Consider the following 27,228-nt stretch of genomic DNA (forward strand, 5'->3'; position numbering starts at 1 on the left):
CAACAGCACCGATTTTTTTTTACCAGAAGTGAGATGATTTTACAATTTTATTTAACGACCCAAGGCATGGCTTTTGCAATTCCAAAGATTAAAAATGTGACTTATGCAAGTAATCAATGGTTTGCATACCACATGACAACATCATGCCAAGACCACATTCGCTCCATGAGCTTCTCGAATCTGCCAAAAAAGAAACAACATTATTACAATGCACTAAGATTGTCATGAAAAAATGCATTGACAAGATTTTAGGCATATATTTTTTGTATTGTTGAAAACCTGTAACATTGTAACTGTGATTTCATGAAGTACTCAGATGGAACATCCTTAGAGGTATTATTTGTATTTTTCACTTTTACAACTACCTTCCTAAAATAAATTAAATTAAATCTCGTGTGCTCTCTTTAAGGGTAATTATAGGTATACTTACAATTCTTAAACCCTCCAGTGTGTAGGCAACGTTAACAACCAACATTTACGAAGCTAGAAGGCCCATATATTGTATTAACAAAATTTTTTTCAAGGAACCCTAGGTCTCTTTGGCCTAAATCCGTTTCAGGAAATTTGAAGTCATCTAGTGATGTCCGTCTGTCCGTCTGCATGTCTAGCTGGTCCGCACGATAACTCTCGAAGGGAGTATTCCGCTTGGTCCAAACCTAGTGTATCGTAATTATGTTATCAAACTTAGATCGAGTTCGGAGACGGGCAGTATTGGTCCATTCTTCAGGTATATCCCCCACAGAAGGTCGAAATTTTCAAAAAATATATTTTCTGCACAGAACGAAAAACGATAACCTGATTTTAGAAGGCCCATATATTGTAAACAAATTTAGAGGGCTCCAGTTTAAGAACCGAAAATTACAGGATGTAAACATATTCCAACTACAAAAATGTAAAATGGTCTTTTATCTCAAAAGAATATGTCGTACAAAATATTTGGGCTGATTTAAAAAAAAAAGGACAAACTATTAATATTTCGGAATACCGTTTAAAGGCTACTAGTTAAGGTAAGCCTTGTATGTCAATAAAAGGGAAAGAAATTCTTTAATATTAAAATGTCGTATATAATGTCCACATATCTTAAATAGATGTTCTTGCAAATAAAGACCTATGTATTTGCTGAAGATCAGATATACGAAAAAACTTTCTCAATTAATTCTCAGACAAGAGGACTTCCAATTCTCCATTTCTCAGATTGTCTACAAACAAAACACCTTAACAGTTCTGGTAAAAAAACTTCCATTCCAAATGTTTTTTTTTTTTTTTTTACGGATAAGAAAACAAGAAATTCTGCAACAGAATTTCTTTTACAGATATTCTACATATAAGGTGTGCCTTTAAAAAGTTTTCTAAAGATAGAAGAACTGTACAGGTTTTCTACGGATTGGACAACTTCCAAAATCTTCCAAAATATCTTCAATGAAAAGAAGACCACTCACAGGTTTTATACAGATATCGAACTTTCTACAAAGAATCTTTAATAGGTCTCCTACGAATATAAATTTGTCAAGTGGTCCCTACTCATAGAAGGACTTTTACAAGTCTTCTACAGACAAGATTGCATCGAAAATTCTTCCCCTAAGGTAAAAAAAATTCTCGATTGCAACAATATGGCTTAAATAACCCTGGACTTATATACAAGGACTCTATCAAGTAGGGGAAATACATTGGACCTGTGTTACAAGAAGCAAATCTATTAAATATCGAGAACACTTCAAATTTAGTAAAAACTCTAATTTTTGAAATTTTATCGAAAATTTGATAATGGATTTGATAAGAAAATAACTTTTCCTGGAGGACGTATGCAGGAATCCGAAAATTACGGGTCAAGATCCCAGTTAGTCGCGGTTCCACTGAACCTATACAGGTAACATAGACATCATTGGACAAAGATTTTTTATAAAGTCTTTCTTTAACTGTGTTATTTGTATATATCCAGAATATGGATCCAGAAATAAAGGGTAAGATGTAAAAACTGCCAACTTAAAACTGCTGTTATTTCTAAGCCATTCGTCCGACAGCTGTTTAAATTATTCCAGTGACAGTTCATTATATTATTTACAAGCGTACAAAAGCATTTTGGTGAGAATTTTCCAGAAAAAAAGTTATTCGTGATGGAATTCAGGCGTCATAGTGCGATTTCTTTATAGTTGGCCGAAAAACCACAAGTGAGCACTCCAGCATTTAAATGTGAATAAATCTTTTTTTGTCTCGTACCATCGCTCGTTACCGTAACGTAGCCCGACGTCAAGGAAGTGGGCGGAAGAAAACAGCAACATCAGCAGAAATGGTTCGAAAAGTAAAGGAGCGACTTGATCGAAACCCGCGTCGCAGTGGCGGAAAGATGGCTCGTGATAAAATAAATATTGAAAAATGAGCTCGGGGTAAAGCTATTGAAATTCCAAAAAGTGCAAGAACTTACACCGCAACAGGAAGACAATTTATTCAAAAGAGCTAAAGAGTTGCTTCGCTTGGCCGAAAGTGGTGAACTGCCGAATTTGGGTTTCTCCGCTCCGATGAGAAAACATTCGTTGTCCAGCAGTTTGTAAACGAACAAAATGATCGTGTTTACTTGCCAAAGAGGTCAGCTGAAAATGTACACCTTCGCTTGGCCACCAGAACTAAAGCGACGGCCATGGTGATGGTGTGGGCCGCCATAACAGCTGATCGTCTCCCTTTGACCCTGGCATCAGAAAAAAACCGAATATTATCGCGAAAATATTCTGGAGGGTGTATTAAAGCCTTGGTCATGCAAACACGCCCCAGACCTTGGACATTCTAACAGGACTCACCAGCAATGCACTCAGCACGCGCCACCCAAGAATGGTTACAAAATGAGGTTCCTCGCCTCATTTCCAGCAAACAATAGTCACCAAAATCTCCGGATACTAATCTGTTGGATTATTGCGTCTGGAGTATTTTAGAAAGCTAGGTTGGCACTGAAAAATACCAAAGTGTCGATCACCTCAAGCAAGCGCTTCGCCGGGAATGGGCCAAAATACCGCAGAGCAACACGCGGGCAGCGTGTGACGGTTTCATTGGCCGTTTGAAGGCCATAATTCGTGCCAAAGGTGATCAATTCGAACAAATCTAAACTTATTCTAAAATTTGATGCTATTTCCGATATTTTGCACTTTCATTCAATAAAATTAAAAAAAAAAATAATGTAAAAATTATGGCGTTTGACTTTTTTGCCGTTTTTTATGTCACCCTATATATATTGCTAAACTTTTGATTTCTTGACGTAAAGGTTTGAAGCACCTTTTCATGTATTTATGATTTCGATGGGATTCGACTTTCACCTTTAAAAATTTTCCCAGTGAATGTAAATGTTGGTATGTTTCACACAAAAATTATGGTCCATTCAATTGCTCAATATTATCCAATGACCACTCAAAATGGTCGACCTCTACCCTGCCAGTCCGCGCCTATTGATCATAATTGTGACCTGTACTGTAAAATCAAGAAAATAATCTGTTTTGGGTCTATTTTAGCCTTAGGATATTTCTCCATCTTCTCTCCTCCTCTTTAAACGCTAACCCAAATTTCATGAAAAATTTCGTGACGATCGGACCATAATTGCGACCAACAGCGTGATTACAATTTAGCATGGACAGACGGACGGTCGGAACACTTAGCTCAGCTTAGCCTATAAGAAGATCCATATGTTACCGCCTATGTCCTGCAACAATATTTCGAGGTGTTACGTAATTATTGACCCAATCAAACTTATAATAACCTAAACACATAGTGTTGTAGAGTTGTAATTAAAACAAAACAATTAGCTATATAAATATCTGCAGAAATTTCATTTTCAATATTCAAATTTGCCTACAAAACTTAGTGAACATTCAGGGGGTACCTTCAAAACATCCAGAAAAAGGATGATCTATTATAGGGAAATGCTATTTTGTGGGGAATACAATTTTTAGAGGGAAATACATGTTTGTGGGGATATTGGAAAATAAGTTCCCGTGGATTGCCACATTCTTAAATAGTTGATGTAAAAAATATTAGTTCGTCTAATGCACTTAAAGTTATACCGAATTTTTAGAAGGCTTCCAAATGTGGGATGCATCCTTTCATACGATCCCGTCCTCCGATCCAAAAAAACTGGAACCTTTGGACATATTTTGGGACCAATGAAAGGCATCTGTTTCAGAAAAAAAAATTAAGAAAAAATGTATTTATTGTTAAATAAAATGAATAAAAACTGGGCCTGTTTTTCGCGTCCATAAATCCATCAAATTCCCTGGCCAATAATTTTCCAATTTTTTTTTTTTTCTTTTTTTTGATGAAAAAAAAACAGGTACTTCTATAAAAACTATTTCAATTATGTAGCCTTGTGGACATTTCTGTCATGGAGGAAAATATGAAACTTTTTTCCACGTCCACTTAAAAAGGCGGAAAAGACAAATGTTGTGTTGGTGTTGTTGTTGTTGCTACATCCATGTGCCTTCACCGTTAATAGACAAACAAACAAACAAAAAAACAAGAAAAACCTCACTCTTGACAACAGCAGCCAGACTTTTGGGGTCTTTTGTGGAATGTCTTTCCTTTTTTTTCGCCCAACAAAAAAATCGGCACGATTTGTGATGCTGCTGCCGTTGATGATGCTGACGACGATGGTGGTGTTGGCCAACAGCAACAACAAAAAATCAAGTTTTAATTTTTGTGGTAGTGGGTCTACAACAAAACCAAACAGCCGAAACAGAAAAACACAAAATCCAGTTTAGATTATGGGGTGTTGATGTTTTTGCGTAAAGCCAAGTTAACAAAATAGAAATAAAACGGCAACAACAAAAACGGTGTCAGCAGTGTCAGCCAAACCAGATTGCTGTCGAGAAACACTCAATTGCTGGCAAATACTTTCGATTTCGTTGTGAGTGGAACTGGTGGTGGCTGCAGTGGTTGGAGGGCAAAAGCTTTATTTGGATGGTGGCTCAATGAGAGAGTTTGTGGCTAAGGGAATGCTATAACAATTTTAAGAGATCACAGAGCCACCACAGAGAGAGAGAGTGTGTGAGCGTACGTGTGTGCATATGTGGCTCACATGTAGTTGGTGTGATTGAGGCCTCCTTTTCATGGCACTTACCACTACAGAGAAGACTTTTTTCAAAGCACAACAAGTGGTACAAAGTATAATGTTGGCCAAGCAATATAGGCTCTTTCGTATCATGCCATTTGTGTCATGGTATTAGTGGCCCACAATACCACCATGCCGCTGCGGTATCCGCATGAGGTGCTATTTCAGCTCAGTTTTGTTGTTTTTGGGGAAGGTTTTGATTAGGCCAACGGCGCGTTAAGCTTTAGTCTGTTGTGGTGTGATAAAAATACGTTAGTAATCAATTGCAACTCCAATAGCATAGACACAACTCGACAATATAGCGCGTCTAGTCTTCCAAAACACAGCCCAGTGTTATCATTTTTTTTGTTTCCACAACACCGGACCTTAGGATAATCTCGGTCGTCATATAGCTTAAAACCGTTGCGTACACACCAAAAACAAAACCGTTCAAACGCCAACAACAAGTTTCAGCGTATCTACTAAAAAATGTATGTGTTCTTTATTTAAACAAAAAAAAAATTAAATATTTTCCAAAAAAAAATGAAAACAATTTTAAAAAAATGTTTAAAAATTGTGGAATAGAGAAAAAACTTCCCAAAAGACAATAACAAAAACCAAAAAAGGAAAAAGAGCTTTTCTTGATCCAATAAATTTCAAATCGAAAGGAAAGAAAAACAGTGGTAAAGGAACTCGAAAATGTAACAACAACCAAAAAAAAATTACAAATCAATCATTGTTTTAATTGGTGGAATATTCGTGTTATTCTAAAGTGAAAATCTTGAAAATGTTGGTGGAAAATCTCCACCCTCCACCCCCATGTTGTCAGTGCACAACTTAGCCAAGGACGTTTAATGAACTTCAGACTTTCGAAAAAAAATCGACGTTTTTTTTTTTTTTTTTTTTTTTTTGGTTTTCGCAATTTAACGTTTTTTTCTTCTTCTCGACTACATTTGTAGATGTTGTTGTAATGGATATACATTGATATTTGTTTTTACAAAAAAAAACGCCAACAACAACCAACCGTTTGTGGTATTAAATTACTGGCAAATACTTAACTAACTGTTGCTCAGAGGCAAACAACATTGGCTAGACAACATTTCGAATGACAGGCAATAAAATATTTATGATAACATTTGAATCCAAGCCAAAAATGCATTTCAAAATATTGCAAAATTTAAAAAAAATTGCAAAAAAATGGAAAATTTAAAAAAAAAATTAAGTTGTAATTTTGGGAGCATTCCTGATTTCGTGGAGAATTCTTGATATCTGAAAAACTTAGAACACAATTAATCCCCTTTGAATTTTTTTAATTATGTCTATGTTCCAATTAGAACTTATTATAACATGACTTTTGGATTTTTTTAACACAATTTTCACTTAAAATTGTCTCCAATGAGCCCAGAATTTGCCAAGGGGAAGACAGTGCTTTTGAAAGAAATTCTAGAACATTTTGCCATTGAGTGAAACCGAAATTCCTCTACTTATGTTTAATAAATTACGGTCGTGGGAATAATCATAATTATACCCTCAGCCATATGGCTAGAGAGGATATAAATCATATGATGCGGCCAAAATGTGTCTCATGGAAATAACTGGTTTAGAACTTTGCTCTCTTTGGACCAAATCCGTTTGGAGTCGATATAGCGAACTCTCGAAGATTGTATCCGATTTGACCCAAACTTGGTACATCGTAATATTATTATATAAATAAATAATAGGGGCAATATCGGTCCACTCCTTCTGGTACCTTCACCACAAAAAGTCGACATTTTCAAAAAAAAAGTCTTATGACTGCACAGAAAGAGAAATGATAATCCGATTTTGTTCCATCTTTGCAAATCCTAATATTTGCACCAGTGCTAGGTCAGGTGAGGAAATGAAAAATATCGGTCCACTCCATCTAGTACCTCCCCCACATAGGGCCAACATTTTGAATTTCCATAAAGCTCATACACACGAAGTTAACATCCGATTCTTTTCAGACTTCGCGTATCTCAATATTTCTATCAAAACAAGATCTCTTATAAAGATGGTAGAGATGGGACAGTTTCTTCCTGTACCTCCTCCACATAGTGTTCATGATTTTATTCAACAATAAACCCAACTTTGATGGCAAAAAACAAATTCTATAAAAGTTGACTTTATGAATATAAAATGAACGCCATCTACATTTGAAATTTAATATTATTCCAATACATTTATCCAAAAAGTAGTGTTAAGAGATTGCAGAATTTCTTCCAACAACGCTTCCTTATCTTTGAGTAAATCCGCCATAATTCTCGGCTAAAACATATATTTTGTCAAAAACTCGACCTTTTCTTTTAAAAGGCTACTCCTAGAAAATTATAGCAAAAAATCACATTTTGGTGAGCTCCAAACAAATTCGAAAAATGTGCACGTAAAGAATATTCAAAAAATCTACCATTTCAATTATTTCAATTTTCTTATTATTCTAATAAATTAATAAATTTAGCATTTAGAAATAATCTCTGATTCACAAAATCTTAAGATGTTCTACAACTTCTTCGAACAAGGCTGTCTTCTCTTTGGGCAAATTCTCGGTTAAAACTCATATTTAGTCAAGAATACGACTTTTTAGAGTCTGTAGACTGTAGGCTAGTGCTATACTAATTACAATCTTATAAAAGCCGTCTCTTAAAATTTTAAAACAAGAAATGAAATTATGATGGTATGGCAACAAAGGAATTCTAAATATGTCCACGTTAAGAATGTTAAAAAAATTGTGGTATGCCAACGCCATCTACATTTCAAGTTTAATATTATTCTATGTTTTATAATACTTCCCAATGGTAATAACATTAAAAGAGCAGAACACAAAATTTACTCTGGGAGAACACACTGAGAAATTATGGGAACGTAAAACTACGGCACTCTTTCAAAACCAATATTTCAGCAAATCAGCAGCTGATAATCATTCTGCCAGTTCTTACTCAACCAAATTTGCTTAAAGAGTATCTCCGGCTATCTGGATGATGATGGTTCCTGATATCTCCAAAATTCATTTTTTAGACCAGAATTACACATCTACCTTAAAAACTTTGGTACTAGTTTTTCGAAGCTGACATTAACATATGATTTGGGGCATCAATGTCAACAGACCTCCGACAACACCTAATAAAAACCAGCTTAGATATACTTTCTGTCAGAGTTTAATATTTGGGTATAACTTCTCCCGTTTGGTGATAATTTGATTTATATCAGGTTTCTTGCATTTTTTTTTTTATTTCCTTAATTTCCTCTTTTGAATTTTTTGTTACCTTCTTGACAGTGTGATATTTCAGGTTTGTCGCTTAAGTCTTTTGATTCACAGTACAAATTGCAACTCAGAACAAAAACTGGTTTATTATTATAAATAATTTATATTTTGAAATTAATTATTTTTGAATAGAATTTCTAAATTTAAAACCAGTGGCAGGTGTTTTGGATATCCTACAGCCAAAGTCCATGGAAAGATAATTGCTTTTATTTAACTATTACTCTTTTGAGATGAGCTAAAGGTTTTGTTTGTAAATTTTAATAAATTTGTCAATTAGAAGCTATAAAGCAAACCTGTATGCCGTCACATTTTTATATAATTAATTCAATAATTAAATTATGCAAGATTCAATGGGAAGGCGACTTATTTCATAATTTATTAATATACTGCTATGCTAATGGATGATATTGTTTTCAAACAAATTTCCAATGCAGGATTTTTGCTTGTCATCTTTGTGACATGTTATGCTATTTTGTTTTTGATTTGCTGCTAAAATTTCTAATATTTTTTAGTAGTTCTATGTTAATTTTTTTTTTCAAATTTCAAAATCCAAATTCTTGACAGTTCTCAGAAACAAAAACAAGTTCTGCCCTGTTCCCCGCATTTTTATTTTCAATATTACATTCTTCTCATTATTATTTCTATGGAAATTTGTGGCTTTATTACACGAGCCCTTACATTTAAATTTATGGCTCGGTTCAAGGTTCAATAATGTTGTAGTTTTTTTTTGGCCGGCCTACATGATTGCAAACCCCCAAAGAGCAGCCCATAGCCTACTCTCAAAAAACTATAGACAAGTATGATTTTTTTTGAATATTATGTCAACTTTTTGTGGTGGATTTGTGTTTATTGCAAAACCTTTAAAAGACAGTATTAATTAAGATTATGTGTTAACAAACATGTGCTTACTTACCGGTTTTATGTGTAGTTAATGTAGAGAGTTTACATGCAAAGTCACATACATTGAGATGGAGAGGAATGTGTGCATTTCGGGTTTTTTTTTTCATCTTAAGACCGGACGTATACCCTCAGATTAGCACATCGTCATGATGATTTTATGAGATTTCTTTCTGTAAAACAAAACATGTGAAATAGGTTTTTAAAAAATCATCAAAAGTATTTTTCTAAAATTCTATTCTTTTTTTCTCGTACATATCCATAAAAAATGTTTGTTTCTTAAGTCTTTCGTTTTGGCTGAAACATCCCAGAAACTTTCCACGTTTTCTGCAACCCATATTCCTTTTCACACTCTATTTTTTCTATATATATCTCTCTTTATCTATCCCTCCTCTTCTTTCATATTTACAAAACAAAGCTTGTTTCTAAGTCTTTCGTTTTGGTTGAAAGATCCCAAAATTTTTCCAAATTTTCTACAATCCATATTTCTTTGTTACTCTTTTTCCTCTATATGTCTTTCTCTCTCTTTCTCTATCTCTCTCTTTCTCTCTATCCTAAAATTATTTTAGAGAAAAATTATAACTTGTCTTTGAAAAGATGAATAACTCTTCTGTGAACAGAAGAGTGACAAGAGCTCTAGTTCTTCTGTGAGAAAATATGACCTCCAGGTCTTCTGTTAGTAGACTTATAGCAATTTTGTAAGAAAACTTCAAGGTCCACTGTTAGAAGACCACCAGGTCCTCTGTTAGAATACCTCCACGTCCTCTGTTAGAAGACCTCCAGGTCCCCGGTTAGAAGACCTCCAGGTCCCCGGTTAGAAGACCTCCAGGTCTTCTGTGAGAAAACCTCCAGGTCTTCTGTGAGAAAACCTCCAGGTCTTCTATGAGAAAACCTCCAGGTCTTCTATGAGAAGACCACCAGGTCTTCTATGAGAAGACCACCAGGTATTCTATGAGAAGACCACCAGGTATTCTATGAGAAGACCACCAGGTATTCTAAGAGAAGACCACCAGGTATTCTATGAGAAGACCACCAGGTATTCTATGAGAAGACCACCAGGTATTCTATGAGAAGACCACCAGGTATTCTATGAGAAGACCACCAGGTCTTCTATGAGAAGACCACCAGGTCTTCTATGAGAAGACCTTCAGGCCTCCAGGTCTTTTATACAGCTCTTCTTCGAAAAGACCTACAGCTCCTCTTCTAGCAGACCTATAGCTCTTCTGCGAGAAGACCTCTAGCTCATCTATGGAGAAGACCTCGAGCTCATCTATGGAGACGACCTCGAGCTCATCTATGGAGACGACCTCGAGCTTATCTATGGAGAAGACCTCGAGCTCATCTGTGGAGAAGACCTCGAGCTCATCTGTGGAGAAGACCTCGAGCTCATCTGTGGAGAAGACCTCGAGCTCATCTGTGGAGAAGACCTCGAGCTCATCTATGGAGAAGACCTTGAGCTCATCTATGGATAAGAGCTCGATATAGCTCTATATACGAAGACCTCGGAGCTCTTCTATGAAGTAGAAGACCTCGGAGCTCTTCTATGGAGAAGCCCTCGAGAGCTCTTCTATACGAAGAAGACCTCGAGAGCTCTTCTATACGAAGAAGACCTCGAGAGCTCTTCTATACGAAGAAGACCTCGAGAGCTCTTCTATACGAAGAAGACCTCGAGAGCTCTTCTATACGAAGAAGACCTCGAGAGCTCTTCTATACGAAGAAGACCTCGAGAGCTCTTCTATACGAAGAAGACCTCGAGAGCTCTTCTATACGAAGAAGACCTCGAGAGCTCTTCTATACGAAGAAGACCTCGAGAGCTCTTCTATACGAAGAAGACCTCGAGAGCTCTTCTATACGAAGAAGACCTCGAGAGCTCTTCTATACGAAGAAGACCTCGAGAGCTCTTCTGTACGAAGAAGACCTCGAGAGCTCTTCTATACGAAGAAGACCTCGAGAGCTCTTCTGTACGAAGAAGACCTCGAGAGCTCTTCTGTACGAAGAAGACCTCGAGAGCTCTTCTATACGAAGAAGACCTCGAGAGCTCTTCTATACGAAGAAGACCTCGAGAGCTCTTCTATACGAAGAAGACCTCGAGAGCTCTTCTATACGAAGAAGACCTGGGAGTTCTTCTATGAAGAAGTCCTCGAGCTCTTCTATGAAGAAGTCCTCGAGCTCTTCTATGAAGAAGACCTCGAGCTCTTCTATGAAGAAGTCCTCGAGCTCTTCTATGAAGAAGACCTCGAGCTCTTCTATGAAGAAGACCTTGAGCTCTTCTATGGAGAAGACCTCGAGCTCTTCTATGGAGAAGACCTCGAGCTCTTCTATGGAGAAGACCTCGAGCTCTTCTATGGAGAAGACCTCGAGCTCTTCAATGGAGAAGATCTCGAGCTCTACTATGGAGAAGACCTGTAGCTCTTGTAATGAGAAGACCTCGAGCTCTACTATGGAGAAGACCTGTAGCTCTTGTAATGAGAAGACCTTGAGCTTTTCTATGAAGAAAACATCAAGCTCTTCTATGAAGAAGACCTCGAGCTCTTGTTTGAAGAAGACCTGTAGCTCTTCTCTGAGAAGACATTTAGATCTTTCATGAGAAGACTTCTAGTTCTTCTCTGAATAATACCTTTAGCCCTCCTAATGAGAAGACCTTTAACTCTTCTAATGAGGAGACCTCTAGCTCTTGCCTGGAAAGGCCTTTGAATCTTTGATATGTGATTCATTCGTAGAAAAATAATAATTTTTTTAGCCAACCTCAAATTGTTTACACTTTGAATCACTCAAAGTAAACAAAAGAAAAATCTTTCCAATAACCTTTGTAGCCATTCACAATGTCAGTCTCAGACACAAAAACAACAATAAAAAGAAAATAATAGATGCCCTTTCTCTGCTTAGCAATTTCAAATAAATTAAAAAAGTAAATAAAAACAATGGTTGTTGACTTCGAGAAAAACAGCAGAGTTAAGCAAAACAAGTAAGCAAAGGCTACAGTCGAGCGGGGCCGACCGTTGAATACCCTACAACACTATAATAAACCATACAGTTTATATAGGCGAAATACTCGACAAAATTCCACAAGATATTGTTACAAATAATAAAAGAAAACCATCAGGTTCCGTTCTCTAATTTTCGAATAATAGCAACTTAAACTAATTTGCTCATTTCCAATTTATTGGTAGATGTTGCACGTAAATGGTCTTCCTAGATCTGGAACCAATATTTCCCAAAGACCTATAATCTCTCAGAAGTGGCAAAATATTAACATTTATTATTGGTTTTTGACTGAAACGCATCTATATGAGATACAGACATTTGACTATATTCTTCAACGAAATCAGCGTTAACGAAATAGTCAGAAGTGCGTCTTTCCTGTATTTGTGAATTCTCCAAAAAGTCACTGGAATGGACATTTTCGTATTTTGTCTACAATTTTGCTGACAATTTTGCAGTTTTTTGGTCCATTTCAACCCCTACATATATGGCGATCATCTCCAAAAAGAGCAGGCTTCAATTCTGACCCTCATCTTATCCCCATGCAAAATTTTGTAAGGATCGGGCCATAAATGCGATCTGTATATGATATCCCGATATCCTAACTACTTAGTTTTGTTAGCTGTAGAAATATTACCAAATGTTTAATTCAAAATGAAAATATGCCAAAAATATGACAAAATTGAAAAATTATGAGAAAATTTTACAAAATCAATATTTTCATCTTTAGAGAGATATTTTTATGAGATTTTTTAGACGTTTTTTCTTTCCTGCCAAGAGGCCATTCTGAATTAATGAGAACTGTGGAAATCAGTTCAGCCGTTCTCGACATATAAGAGATTTTTCAAGCATATCTTCTTTGATAAACGTATATATCGCACATATTTTGCTATATATCCGTTTTGTTGGATGTTAACATCAATGTAAAGATCAGAAGTAACCTTGTCATGGCTTTGTGATTTCGCCGGGATTTAAAATATTCGCGGTTTAATGAAAAATTTTGAATTTTTTCAACACAAAAGGTATGGTCTATTTTACCCGCTAAATATTATCCGATGACCACCCAAATTGGTAGGCTTCTTCCCCGCCCTAAACTCTAGCTACATGCTAAATTCCGCGTCGATTGGTCTATAATTGCGACCTGTATAGCTACTGCAAAATCCGACATTTTTTCAGTATTTGGTCCATTTCAACCCCTAAACATTTGGCGATCATCTCCAAAAGAAATAGGGTTCTATTCTGACCCCAGACCCACCTACATTCTAAATTTCGTGAAGATCGGGCCATAATTGCGACCTGTAGAGTGATTACAAATTAACATGGACAGACGGACAGACGGACAGACGGACAGACGGACGGACGGACATACATAGCTAGATCGACTCAGCTCCGCGAGCTAGGAAGATCCATATATACTTTCCTATGTGGGAAACCAATATTTCGAGGTGTTACATAATTTTTGGGCCAATCAAACTTATAATACCCCCAACACATAGTGTTGTAGGGTATAAAAACCAAAACAATACACAGGTAAAATAGACGCTAAAACACGTGGAAATAGTTAGAGGCGCAAATCAAGAAAAAGCTGGTACACCTTAATTACATAAACTACAGCAAAAAAAATATTAAAAGCTAAGCATCGTCTAATTTTAGCAAAAAGGTGTCATGTGTTAAACATCCAGACAGCAAAACGCAAAAAAATTAAGCAATTGTCAGGTGAAGAAGCCACTGCTCAATTGGAGTGAGCCATGTGTGGGGTATATACCTAACACCAGCAGCTAACAAAAAGAAAGCCCCGAAACTCCAAGCTTTTGATTTCTTTCATTTTTTTTTTTTTTGGCTGACGGCGAAGAGCACCCATATGTGCAATCATCATTAACGTCATGAGTACTCCCGTTTACTACGAGCATTATCTTCGTCACTATGTCTTATTTTTTCCTCCTCCTCTTCTTCTTTTTCTTCTCGTTTTTACTTTCCTCAATTTCATTCATTCATTCATTTACTGACTCAACTACTGCCACACTTTAACCACCACAAACTCCAATCGCTGCCACTGCCTGCCTTTTGCAGATGACATAATATTTATTTGAGCGCGAAGAAATGTAATAACAAAAGCAAAGAAAAGAAAACCAAAAAAAGAAGACAGACACCTCGACACGAAAATTCACACACAACAACATGTGTTTCTTCTTAGTCTTCTTTCCAAAGCCCCCAAATCAACGTCCGTTTCTGGCATTCCCATTTTGTTTACCGGCTGTTATTGCTTTGCGTTTTACGTTTTTTGTTTTTTTGTTTGCCTCAATGTGCAAGCAGCATGTCCGGCCGCCACAAGCCATAATTTGCCACTCATCCAACAGCGCTTCACCTCTTCTTTTGTCATCACCACCATCAGCCGCCATCCGCAGGTGATTTTGCGCTAATGCAATATCAAATTTATTGTTGTTGTTTTTGTTTCTTATTTTGATAATTCATGCTTACATTGTAAAGCGCCAGCCACTTTACCAAAATGCACACAAAGCAACAACAGCAAAATGTATTCGGCTACTATTTTTGTGTTGCCACACATTTGCGGTTTGAGGGGTAGCTAGGCTGCATATGGGCGATTGGGTAATTTGATTTTAAGATGATGATTTTACAAATCGAAAATAAAATTTCGAAGAGCTATGGGTCTGCTCACATGAGAACAATAGGTTTTCTCATAAAAGAGCGAAAGATCTTTACATAAAAATCCTCTGATGTATGAGAATGTAGTCTCAGGAAGAACTTTATTATTTATACATTTTCTCTTCTTTATACGAGAGCTAGAGGTATCCTTCATTGAAGAGCTAGAGGTCTTCTTTATACGAGAGCTAGAGGTCTCCTCTAAATCTTCTTCATAGAAGAGCTATAGGTCTTCTTCATAGCAGAGCTATAGGTCTTCTCATTAGAAGAGCTTTAGGTCTTCTCATTAGGAGAGCTTCTCATTAGAAGAGCTATAGGTCTATCTTCATAAAAGAGCTAGAGGTCTTCTTCACAGATGAGCTCGAGTTCTTCTTCAAAGAAAAGCTCGAGGTCTTCTTCACAGGAGAGCTATAGGCCTTGTTCATAGAGAGCTAGTGGACTTTTCTCCATAGAAGAGCTTGAGGTCTTCTCTTTAGAAGAGCTGCAGGTCTTCTTCATAGAAGAGCTCTAGGTCTTCTCTTTATAGAAGAACTCTAGGTCTTCACCATAGAAGAGCTGGAGGTCTTCTCCATAGAAGAGCTAGAGGTCTTCTTCATAGAAGAGCCGGAGGTCTTCTTCATAGAAGAGCCGGAGGTCTTCTTCATAGAAGAGCCGGAGGTCTTCTTCATAGAAGAGCCGGAGGTCTTCTTCATAGAAAAGCTCGAGGTCTTCTTCATAGAAGCGGTCTTCTTAATAGAAGATCTAGAGCTCTTCTTCATAGATGAGCTCTAGGTCTTCTCCTCATAGAAGAGCTGCAGGTCTTCTTCACAGAAGAGCTGCAGGTCTTCTTCACAGAAGAGCTGCAGGTCTTCTTCACAGAAGAGCTGCAGGTCTTCTTCACAGAAAAGCTGCAGGTCTTCTTCACAGAAAAGCTGCAGGTCTTCTTCACAGAAGAGCTACAGGTCTTCTTCACAGAAGAGCTGCAGGTCTTCTTCACAGAAAAGCTGCAGGTCTTCTTAACAGAAGAGCTGCAGGTCTTCTTCACAGAAAAGCTGCAGGTCTTCTTCACAGAAAAGCTGCAGGTCTTTTTCACAGAAGAGCTGCAGGTCTTTTTCACAGAAGAGCTGCAGGTCTTTTTCACAGAAGAGCGGCAGGTCTTCTTCATACAAGAACTAGAGGTCTTCTCATTAGAAGAGCTGTAGGTCTTCTCATTAGAAGAGCTGTAGGTCATCTCATTAGAAGAGCTGTAGGTCTTCTCATTAGAAGAGCTGTAGGTCTTCTCATTAGAAGAGCTGTAGGTTTTCTCATTAGAAGAGCTGTAGGTCTTCTCATTAGAAGAGCTGTAGGTCTTCTCATTAGAAGAGCTGTAGGTCTTCTCATTAGAAGAGCTGGAGGTTTTTTCCATAGAAGAGCTGGATGTCTTCTTCATAGCTTCATAGAAGAGCTCGAGGTCTTCTTCATAGCTTCATAGAAGAGCTCGAGGTCTTCTTCATAGCTTCATAGAAGAGCTATAAGTCTTTTCCATAGAAGAGCTACGGGTCTACTCAATAGAAGAGTTAAGGGTCTACTCCATAGAAGAGTTAAGGGTCTTCTCTCCATGGAAGAGCTATAATTCTTCTCTCCATTGAAGAGCTATAGGTTTTCTCATTAGAAGTGATATAGGTCTTCTCCATAGAAGATTAGATTCTGATTAGAAGAGCTGAAGATCTTCTCTCCATACAAGACCTTTACGTCTTCTCTCTTTATAGAAGAACTATGTGTCTTCTCTCTCATTATAAAAGGACTGGAGGTCTTCTCTTCCGAACTTGTCTCTCCATAGAAGAACTATGGGTCTTCTCTCTATAGGAGAGCTGGAGGCTTTCTCCAATAGGTCGTCTCCTAAAAGCTTCATCGAACTTTTTACAAAAATGTTCGATGTCTCGCATAAGATGTTCAGATCCGATCTTTCCTCAGAAGAGTTATATATCTTCGTAGAGAAAATATTCTCACTGAGAAGCTATAGGGTTTCACACAAAAGGGCTATAGGGCTTCTTGCAAAGTAGTTTTAGATATTCTCATAAAGGAGCTATCAAAGAAAAGTTGGTCTTCTTCATAGGAGAGTATTAAGTCGTCTCCTTAAAAACGCCAAAGGTCTCTTACTATTAATTCTCTCTTTAAAAAAAGATAAAGAGAGAAACAATAGAAATTATGAGAGTCTCTCTAAAATTAAAAATTCTCTCCAATTTTCTTACTTTAATCTTCAAAGTGCTTCAGATCTTCTGTATCACATATAAGTTTAATGTTTTTGTTTCATGAAAATAATGATCTTCGGACTCCAAGGAATTTCCTACAAACAGAGCGATATTCACAAAGCAATGGACAATTAATGGCCTCATGAAACCAGGCATTGCTAGAGCGATCTAAATTCGGCCTTTATCAGAATCACAAAACAAGTGCCGACAATTGTTTTTACATTTTATTGATGTTGTGGATTTTTTATTTCTTCAATTTTATCGTCGGACATAAAAGATAATTATTCATTCAAAAAACCACACAGAGACACGCAATTTTTTTATTTAGTCTTGTTTTATATTCGAACAACAAAAAAAAAATATGTTTTGGCATTTTTATTGCAGGTGACTTCTCCATTCTCCGCGAAACCAAACACGCTGGAGAAGCTTCGAATGGGGTGAACAGAAAAAAACCGACTTCATGACTATTTTGTTTATTCACAAATTGTTGTTAATAACACTTACAATAATAAGGTTAATAGATTTTATTGATTGCACTTCAATGATTTGTTAGAAAGACAAAAAAAAAACAAAAACAAAGCAATGGCAACAACTAAAACCAGGCAAAGGAAGATGAAATAAAAACGCAATAGCAAACATGAAAACAATAGAAAAAGACGAGATACAAAACAAAATCGAGATTTTGCCATTGGCGTAAATAATTTTAAAGTCGTTTGCCAGACAAAGATCGATTGCGATCGCACGTCAATAAGATATTTATTAGGCAATCATTTTTATATTTTTACATCCACTTGTTTTTTTTCTTCTTCGGAATAGATTTGCGATTCGAATTACATGTTTCTTTTTTTGTTTTCAAAATAAAAATAATTTAAAATTAAAAGGGGTTTCATTTTAATTTGATATACCTAATTTGTTTAGGTAGTAAGTGATAGGTTGTTGCAAAATTGTGGAGATTGGCTTACAAATCTTGTAGAGACACGAATAGATGAGGGGCGGGGGACACACCCTCCCCCCTTCATCTGTTCACCAAAAACTGTTGTAAGAGTAAAAGGGCTGTTTCATGCTAAAACCCAATTATATGGTAAAAAAAATATTTCATTTCTGTTTGGGATGTTATGAAAGCAAAACAAAAGACTTAAGACACAAACGTGATTTGCGATAACTCACTTCGCTTTGAGGCTCAAAGTGAACGGCCAATTATTAAGGGATTATTTATAGTTAATTAAAGATAGGTTGAAAATTGAATTTTCAAAAAAAAAAAAAAAAAAAAAAAAAAAAAACAGGAGGAAATAATAAAAAAAACTTATGTAAAGAGAGCCATAGGTCTTCTTCCCTGAGCCTGAGAATTTTTGCTATAGAAAAAGTAGCATTGGGAGGTTTAAAGATTTCTTTCTATAATACCCAGAGATCGGAAAGTTATATTAAGGGACCTATGTTTTTTATGAAAGAAATAGTCTTCAGTGGCCTAATGTTTTGTTTTTTTTTTTTTGCCATAGAAAAGAGCAATCCTCAAGAGCTGGAAATTTTGTTTTCCCTATAAAAAAAAGTAGTCCTCATATTTCTAAGGATAAAAATTTAAAAAATGGTAAAATCTTGTCTTTGCCGTACCATAAGGCTGGGCAAATTGGATAAGCTATTGTTCTTCTCTATTTTTTCATACCCTCCACCTTAAAAAGGAGGGTATATTAACTTTGTCATTCCACAAATTATTTGACGTAGAGCTTCAAAATTTGGCAGAACAATTTGAATTATGTCTAGGATGGTTGGTAATAAAAATGAGATATATCGGTCCATGTTTTTGTATAGCCGCCATATAACGGTACCTCACGATATTCGGTATTTCGATGATTTTAGCGACATTATTCACTGGAATTGTTTTAAAGGAAATAACGGTGCCTCCCCATATTCCGTATTTTAATGATTTTAGCGACATTTTCACGCATTTTTTTTTTCAAGTTTCGCATTTGAATATTATGATAAAAGTTGCCTATGCAGGTCGTTGACAGGTTAAACGATTTTTATTTTTTTTAAAATTGCAAAATTCTTTCCAAATGGTGGAGGGTATTCAAAGTTCTGCCTGGCCGATCTTACAGCTTTTTACCTGTTTTTTCATAGAATTGTTATATGTCTTCACATAGAATTATAGGTCCTCTTATGAGTCTCCTTCTCATAGCTTATAGCTTTTCTTTGAGACCTGTCGAAGGTATTTTTATAGAAGAAGAATATGTCATTAAACCAGAAGATCCATTGGTCTTCTAAAAAGATGATGAGGGTCTTCTCATTGATATTATAAGGTCTTCTATAGAATAGATCCTGGATGTATTTTCCATAGAATAAGTCTTCTCCAAACCAGATCCGTAGGTAAAAGAACTGAAGGTTTTTTGTTCTATAGAATAACTGAGGTCTTCTACATAGGAGAACTGTTAGTTTTTTTTTCATAGAAGATCTTGAGGTCTTCTCTCGGGTAGAAGCACTGGAGGTCGTATCCATAAAGGAGCTCTAGATCTTCTCCATTGTAGTACTCTGAAGTATTCTTTATTGAAGAACTCCAGGTCTTTTCCATAGAAGAACACAAGGTATTCTCGACGGAAAAACTCCAGATCTTCTCCATAGAAGAACTGAACTGAAAATCTTCCCCATTGCTCGAATTGAAAGGCTTTCCTATAGAAGAATTACAGGTATTTTCCATAGAAGAGGTCATTTCCATAGAAGAATGAGAAGTCTGCTCTCGAGTAGAAGAACTAGAGGTCTTATCCAAAAAAAGAATTCTAGGTCTTCTCTATAGAAGATCTGTAGGTCTTATCCATAAAATAACTCTAGGTTTACTCTATAAAAGATCTGTAGGTCTTCTCTATGGAACACCTTGAAGTCTTCACCATAGAAGAACTGGAGGTATTTTCCATAAAATAACTCTGTCTTCTCTATAGAAGAACACCAGGTCTTCTCCATTGAAAAACTCAATATATTCTCCATAGAAAAACTTGAGGACTTCTCCAAAGAAGAACTTCATGTTTCTCCACAGAGGAAATAATGGTATTTTCCATAGAAGGGCTGAAGGTTTTCTTTAGAGATGATCGGCGCACCTTCTCCATAGAAGAACTGAAGGTTTTCTCTATAGAAAAATTGAACATTTTCTCTCGAGTAAAAGATCTGTGGGTCTTCTCCATAGAAGAACTGAAGGTTTTCTCCATAGAAGAAATAATATCTTCTCCATAGAAGAACTGAAAGTCTTCCATAGAAGATCTGGAGATCTTCTCCATAGAAGAACTAAAGGTCCTCTACATAGAAGAATTGGATGTCTTCTCTTTAGAAGAACTGAAGATCTTCCCATTGAAGAAAATAATATCTTCTCCGGTGGTTGAATTTAAGGTCTTCTCCACAGAAGAACTGAAGATTTTCTCCATAGAAAAACTAAAAGTCTTCTCCCAGAAAAACTGAAAGTCTTCCCTCTAGAAGAACTGAAGGTTATCTCCATAGAAGAACTGGAGTTCTTCTCCATGGAAAATTGGAAAAATTGTGAAAAAGCGGTGCTCTTCTTATAGAAAAGCTGAAAGTTTTCTTCTCATAGAACACCTGAAGCTTTTCTTGTAAAAGATCCGAAGCTTTCTTGCAGATATCTATATATCTTCTTATAAAATACCTGGAAGTCTTCTTAGAGGATTCACGCCAGTTCTCTCCATAGAACATAGATGCTAAATAAAGTTCGTAACAAAAGACTTAAGAAACAAACTTTCAACAGTGGCAGTCGATTTTATTTAACTTTCAAACTAGTTCTGAGCCCAAGAAAAAACATTTAAATATTTTTTTTTTTAAATTGGGGTTTTTTTTAAATCAAACGGGTATTGGAATTTTAATAACTAAATTCCAAAAAGAGATATTTGAAATTAAAATTTGTTAATTTCAAACCCCTTTCTTTTAGAAAACCTTGAATTTGAATTTTCAATTTAATATTGAATATTTTTAAGTTGCATATTCAAAAATAAAAATAGAATCCCAAAAAAAAAAATATTTCATAGATAAGACAAGAAGTTGAGTTGCATTTAACGTGATTTAATTTTTAATTCATTTCAAAAAAAAAAATCCAAAAATCAGCATTATAACATTTTACAAAAATTCCAAAATTAAAAAAAAAATCCAAAATACCTTAGAAATTCCCAGATAAATAAATAGTTCAAACACAAATTTTCAAACACAATTCTCTTTAGATATATATTTCTCTTCTATAAGAGAGATCTCTTTCGCCCTCTCTCTCTCCCCAAAAGTAACTATAAAACAACTACACACACACATTGAAATAGTTTATGCGTATATTGGCATTATAAATTAACATAAAATCGTGATTACCATGAAATAATAAATTTGGCCAAATACTCGAACGAACAAACGAGCGGACGAAGAAAAAATTCCCCACAGTAGGCACATGGCGTCCACTAATTTAATAAATAATAATAAAAACGCTTTAAGTACAACAAAAAACCAATACAATCACAACAACAACAAAAATTCACAAGACCCAGACAAGCAAAAGCAATGTGGATGACCTTGGCCGATAATTGGTAGGGTCTTTCAGTTTTCGCTTTGTTTTTTTTTTCTACTTTTCTGGCAGATGACTTGTCAATGGCTTCAAACTTTGGATTGTGGTCATTTAGATGATAATCATTAGTATTTGTAACAAAAACAACAGAAACAAAAAACCAATAAATTTGAATATTAACAAAACAATAATAAATGATCAAAACAACCCCGGTGGTGACCCAGAGATTTTTAAAACAACTCAATCAATTTCAAAAAAAAAAATCTCATTCCTAGCAAGGTCATGCGATTGGTTTTCTGCTGCTGCTTCTTGGCCACAAAGATGACAGAAAAACAAAAACACCCAAGTTTATGGCCAATTTAAACAATGATTGATTTAACATAAACAGTTAATTTTTTGGTTGAAATATTTGTAAATTTCCAACAACAACAAAAAACAACCGGACAGGTTGTTTCAGGTGGAATCACGAATTCATTTTTAAAGGGCATCCATTCGTATTTTCGTTGTTGTTTTTTCGTTTTTCGTTTTTTTTAGAACATGCACAAACAACAACTTCCGCTTTTATTCACTGGAAGTTATTTAGCAATTTTAATATGTATTTCAAGTTAAACAAGACCAATCACTAATTTTTAATTTGTTTCTCTCCCTCTCTGTTTCTTCTTTTGCAGTTTAGTTTAGTTTACGTACTCGGTGTGGCATAAAATCCATCATCAGTTGTTGGTTGATAAACGAGACGGTGAAATCGTTTAACGCTTTTAAATTACCAAAAAAAAAATAAAAAAAAGACTTTTTTCCTAAAACCAACCCTTATTCACACACACATACACACAAAGACACAATGAGGTCCCATATGTTATCACTTGCCTGCGTGTGCTCTGTCCTTGCTTTTGTGGCGGCTGTCCCTCTGCCAGCATCAAATCAGGAACTTGATGTGTTACAGATCCCACTGTCAAATGGAAAGGTAAGTGGCCATCGTCTTTGCATTTATTTTGTTTACAACTACGGTATGACTACGGTATATTTGCTAAAGCAAATTGTTTGCCATGACAAATAAGACAATATTGACATTTGACTTAGGTTGGACACAAGTGAATGGCAATGATAATGAAGGAAAGGAATTTATGGTTATTGAAATTGATTTTAGAAAATTTACAGTTAGTTCAGGAGTGCAAGAAAAATTTGCCAAAACGAAAGACTTAAGACAGAAACATGTGCTGTAGCATTCTCTTTCTAAAATTGAGAACAGTAAAGAGTTTAAACAAAAGACTTAAGAAACAAACTTGAAGAGCTTGAAATGCCGCTATTCTGTGGAAGAAATTTCAAGAGAATATTAAGGAGAAAGCTTGGAAATCTCTCTTAGACTTACATTGTTAAACAAAAGACTTAAGTCACGAACTTGAATTTATGTCATACTTCCAAATTAAACTTTTTTCGAGATTGTGTCTTAAGTCTTTTGTTTTTTTTCTTCAAAATATCAAAGTAATCATACGAGGGTTTTTTTTCGTTTGTATTCAACTATCTCAGATGTTCCTTAAATTAAGAAAATAGTAATTTATTAACACTAAGGCAAAAGGAACGGAAGCTCGGGAGGAAAATTGTACTTTTTCAGGGTGGGATTTCTTTTCAATTCCTTTTTTTGCTTTCAAAGTAATTACCTTAGGATATAAGACACCTGGGATAGGTTTCTTTCCACATCACCAATCAAATAAAAAAGGAGTTGATATTTTGTCATTTACGTCTCCTATCGTTGTGAAAACGTAAAAATCCGACTATTTCCGACGAGTACTTGAACAAAATTGCACATAATTTGCAATAAATATTTTCTATTGACGTTTTGCAGCAATTCATGAAACCGTTGGTTTTATCTTTTGGAATAGCTAAACATTTGGAAAATTTGGAAACTTCTTGAATAAACCTTCTAAAACTTCTATAAAATGAAGACAGATTTTCTAATGAAAAAAAATGTTTCTTGTGAAAACATTGCATTCTAAAGGTATTCTATAGAAAGAAGGACTTCCAACGGATTTCTATAAATAGGGAACGCTATAAGCGTCCTCTACAGAACGCTTAAAGCATCTTCCTCAAAAAGAGTATGTTCAAAAGGTCAAAGATACCTCCTAAAAGTCTTCTGTAGACAGATAAATTGAGATCCACAAGATCTTTTAAATAATTCCAATAGAAAACATAAAACATCTATAGAAAAAATGTCTTCCAAAATTATTTTATAAAAGGTAGAAGATTTGAATGATGAATTTCCAAAGATGTTCTATAGAAAGAAAAACATCCAAAAATCTTCAACAGAAAGAATAAGTTCTCAGGATCTTCTATAGAGACAACGACCATTAAAAGACCTTCTATTAATAAAAGAACTTCCTAAATGTCTTGTGTAAAAAAGCGAACTTCCAAATGACTTCTGTCGATAAAAGACAACACCTAATAGTCTCATATAGAATAATAAGGTATTCTATAGAAAGAGAAAGCTTTTTACAAATCTTTTATAAAAAGGGAACCCTTCTTTTATAGAAAGAGGAGATCTTCTACGAAACAAGTCTTTTGGGGAAAAGAAAGTATTTTAAAGGTTTTCTGTAGATAGGAATGCCGTAAAAAGTACTTCAAAGATGTTCTTTTATAGGTCCCTATTTACAGAGGCGTAAGCGGGGGAGAACTGGGGTCCGAACTTCCATTTAAAATGCTTATTTTTTTCCAAAATGTCCTAAAGCGAAAGCCTTTTACATATAAAAAACCTATGGAAGACGGAGTATCTTTGGAGGATATTTCAATAAATAAAGGCTTACAGAATATCTCATACATGAGGAAGACTTAACAGAAGTGGTCCATACCTGCGACAGGAGGTCTATGTATAGATGAATTACATGAGCCCCTTAAACTATATAAGACCTAAAGGTGGTATAGAAGACCTAATGAAGAATTTCTACGATGTACTGCAGCCTTCAATGTGTGGAAGACCTATTGGATGCATTTTCTCGATGGAAGAACTTTAGGAGATACTCTGTCCATAGAACTACAAAATGACTTCTCCTTTACAAAATACATAGATTGGGTCTTTTTACCTATAGAAGCCTTCAGGAGGTATTTTATCCATAGACAATACATTCTCGATTATAAGTCATAGAATGCAGGAACTGCAGAAGGCCTAGAGGGACCCTCTGTATAGAAAATGAAGATGTCGCCTTCTACTTATATAAAATCTAAAGGAGATCCTCCAACCATAGAGGTATTTTATTCATGGAAAATTATGAGGAGGACTTCGATGTGTAATAAAGACCAACTGGAGATCTTCTATAAACCAATAAAAAAAAAAATCTGGTGTCTGCCGAATAACAACGGAAGGCATTTTATTTGTAGGCGTCCAAGAGGTGAGGGTCTTCTTTTTTTAGCAGATCTACAGAAGCTTACTATGCAAGACCCTTCTATATAGAAAAGCTACAGGAGGCCTCCTCTCTAAAGATCATGGAGCAAGTGGTATTAGGGCAAACTCACTAATCATTTCTAAAATTTTACCTCAGGTACTGTTCAGGGGACGCTATAATTTCTTTGTACGACCACCGTATCAGGGTATCAACCTGAGTAACACGATCTAAAGTTTTTTTTTTTTAATTTAATACTTTTTTAAGTAATCAACCTTCGGCCAAGTCTTGAGTTTTTCTCCTCCGAGTATGTCCAAATTCGCCTATGGCAGGATTCCAACCCCGGTGACTGGAGCTCTTTTTAAAAAGTAAAGTTTAATTGTGTTGCCGGTCTTTGTATCAGGAGAGTCAGAGCTTCACATTGCCTTTGTTGATCTTACAAACATTGGAATTCTAACGGAATTTTAGGGGCCCATAACTCGGGAAATATGAAGTTTCATAAGAAAAAATATATCGTACTTAGGACCCCAAGTGGTAACTGTGGTAAAATGATCTGGGAGTCTGGATTACCAAAAGAGAGCTTGTTAAAGCGTTTTATTTTAAAAAGACCTACTGGCTATCTTCATTCTACCAAACAGCTATAAGAGACCTATTTATAGGATATTTTGTAAGTAACAGTGTCTGATGTGGTGAAAACGAATATCTTCTAGTAATAGAATCGCTACAAGATATGTTAAATGTATACAACAACCTTCATGAGGCCGTGCCTCTATTTTCAGAATAATTTCAAGTGGTCTTATGGGGAATCAATGAAATGAGCTTGGTGCGAAAAATACGTGGCTAACATACCCTGCGGAATTACTTTTTTTAAAATCATTTATTCAGGTCCTTATAAAACCAATAATTCCTCTAGATCTTCTACATATAAAATACATTCTGAAGGTCTACTATATGTAGAAGATCTGCTTTCCGTCTTCTAAGCACATAACACTTCCTATGGGTCGTTTATAAGTCGAAGACCTCCTGTTTTTTTATTTCATACCCCTTGAAAAATAAAGTAGGTTAAAATACTGACCCATTTTTCGCCCATATCGAAATGTGTAACAGATTAATGTCAGATATTTAAAACTTGTTGTCAAATACCTCTGGCCACTTGCATCGATGATGAGGCGATTTTTTTCAACACAAATATTTATTGAGCAAATAACGAAAACCTGCATCAACAACAACAAATGATTCATACCAAATCGCCAACACTAAAATGTACACAAACATTTTGAAAACGTTACAAAAAAAGCATTATTACGCAAAAAAAGCGTAAAAGATAAAATCTTGTTGACAATTTTTTTGTTTAAACTTTCCTTGGGTAAAGCGGAATATCGAAAATAAACATTTCCTTTTTTTCATGAATAAATGTTTAACGAACAATCTTCATGACCTCGAAAGGTATAGTAACCTTTACTGTAAAAACAGCAACAACAACAACGAAACGTGCATTGCTATTTACCGCTTACCAAAAGTCCTTCAGTTAACAATGCTATTGACCACTTTTCCTACCATTCGAGGCTACTGGTTGGTTGGTTGGTCGGTTAGGCAAGGGTTAGCAAATCACACACAAAAATGTCCTTTTACTGCCAATACAAATTATCACCCCTCACCTCCTTCACCGTCACCACATATTCAGGTCTCTAGGCCCGCCAATAAATAACAACAAAACTGAAACCAGTTCCTGACTCCAATACACACACAGGCACACATATGTATACTCCAATCATAGGCATGCAAAGGAGATTGTTTTTTTTTTTTTGATTTCGTTTTAATTTTTCCTTCTTAATATCAATACTTGAGATTCAAAAACAAAACAATTTTTATACCGAAATTGAAAGTAAGTTTCCATACTTTGTGCAAAAAAACAAACCTAGAGCTTTGGCAGTTATTTTCAAGAGTATTTTTCCATTAACTGCAATCGGTGTTTTTTTTTTTATTTGGCCAGCCAGGCAACTATTACAATAACATTAAAGTTAAAGTCGTTAACGTAAACCGGCTTACACATTTTATTTTTTTTATCCGCCACACAAAATTTAACGCCTTACTTAGTTAGTTCGTGGTGTAGTTCGCCAGTTTTTCCATTTCCATTGAAACAGCTGCTTGCCGTCTCAAAAGAAAATGCTAGAGACACCATTTTTGTAATCACCACTCAAATCGCTCAATTTTTTTGCTGGCGTTTTTAG

At 35.6% G+C, this 27,228-nt stretch overlaps 2 protein-coding genes across 4 annotated transcripts in view; one reads left to right on the forward strand and one right to left on the reverse strand.

Annotated features, from left to right (window-relative positions):
• The window catches only part of LOC101900727 (uncharacterized), a 211,836-nt gene that overhangs the window by 139,718 nt on the left and 44,890 nt on the right, over positions 1-27,228 (reverse strand). The window contains exon 2 of the mRNA XM_059120898.1: positions 9,259-9,415. The gene's annotated coding sequence lies outside the window, so the exon portion shown is untranslated. The remainder of the gene's footprint in view (positions 1-9,258; positions 9,416-27,228) is intronic.
• LOC101900632 (mucin-5AC) overlaps positions 5,286-27,228 on the forward strand; it is a 51,006-nt gene continuing 29,063 nt past the window's right edge. The window contains exons 1-2 of one of the 3 annotated variants that reach the window (XM_059120895.1): positions 5,286-5,556; positions 22,298-22,590. In XM_059120895.1, the coding sequence (XP_058976878.1) occupies positions 22,468-22,590 (123 nt within the window). In that variant the 5' untranslated portion in view covers positions 5,286-5,556; positions 22,298-22,467. The remainder of the gene's footprint in view (positions 5,557-22,297; positions 22,591-27,228) is intronic. The other 2 variants (XM_059120896.1, XM_059120897.1) reach the window with 2 other exon arrangements.

Source organism: Musca domestica, unplaced genomic scaffold (genome assembly GCF_030504385.1).
Source record: "Musca domestica strain aabys unplaced genomic scaffold, Musca_domestica.polishedcontigs.V.1.1 18, whole genome shotgun sequence".
NCBI lineage: Eukaryota > Metazoa > Arthropoda > Insecta > Diptera > Muscidae > Musca > Musca domestica.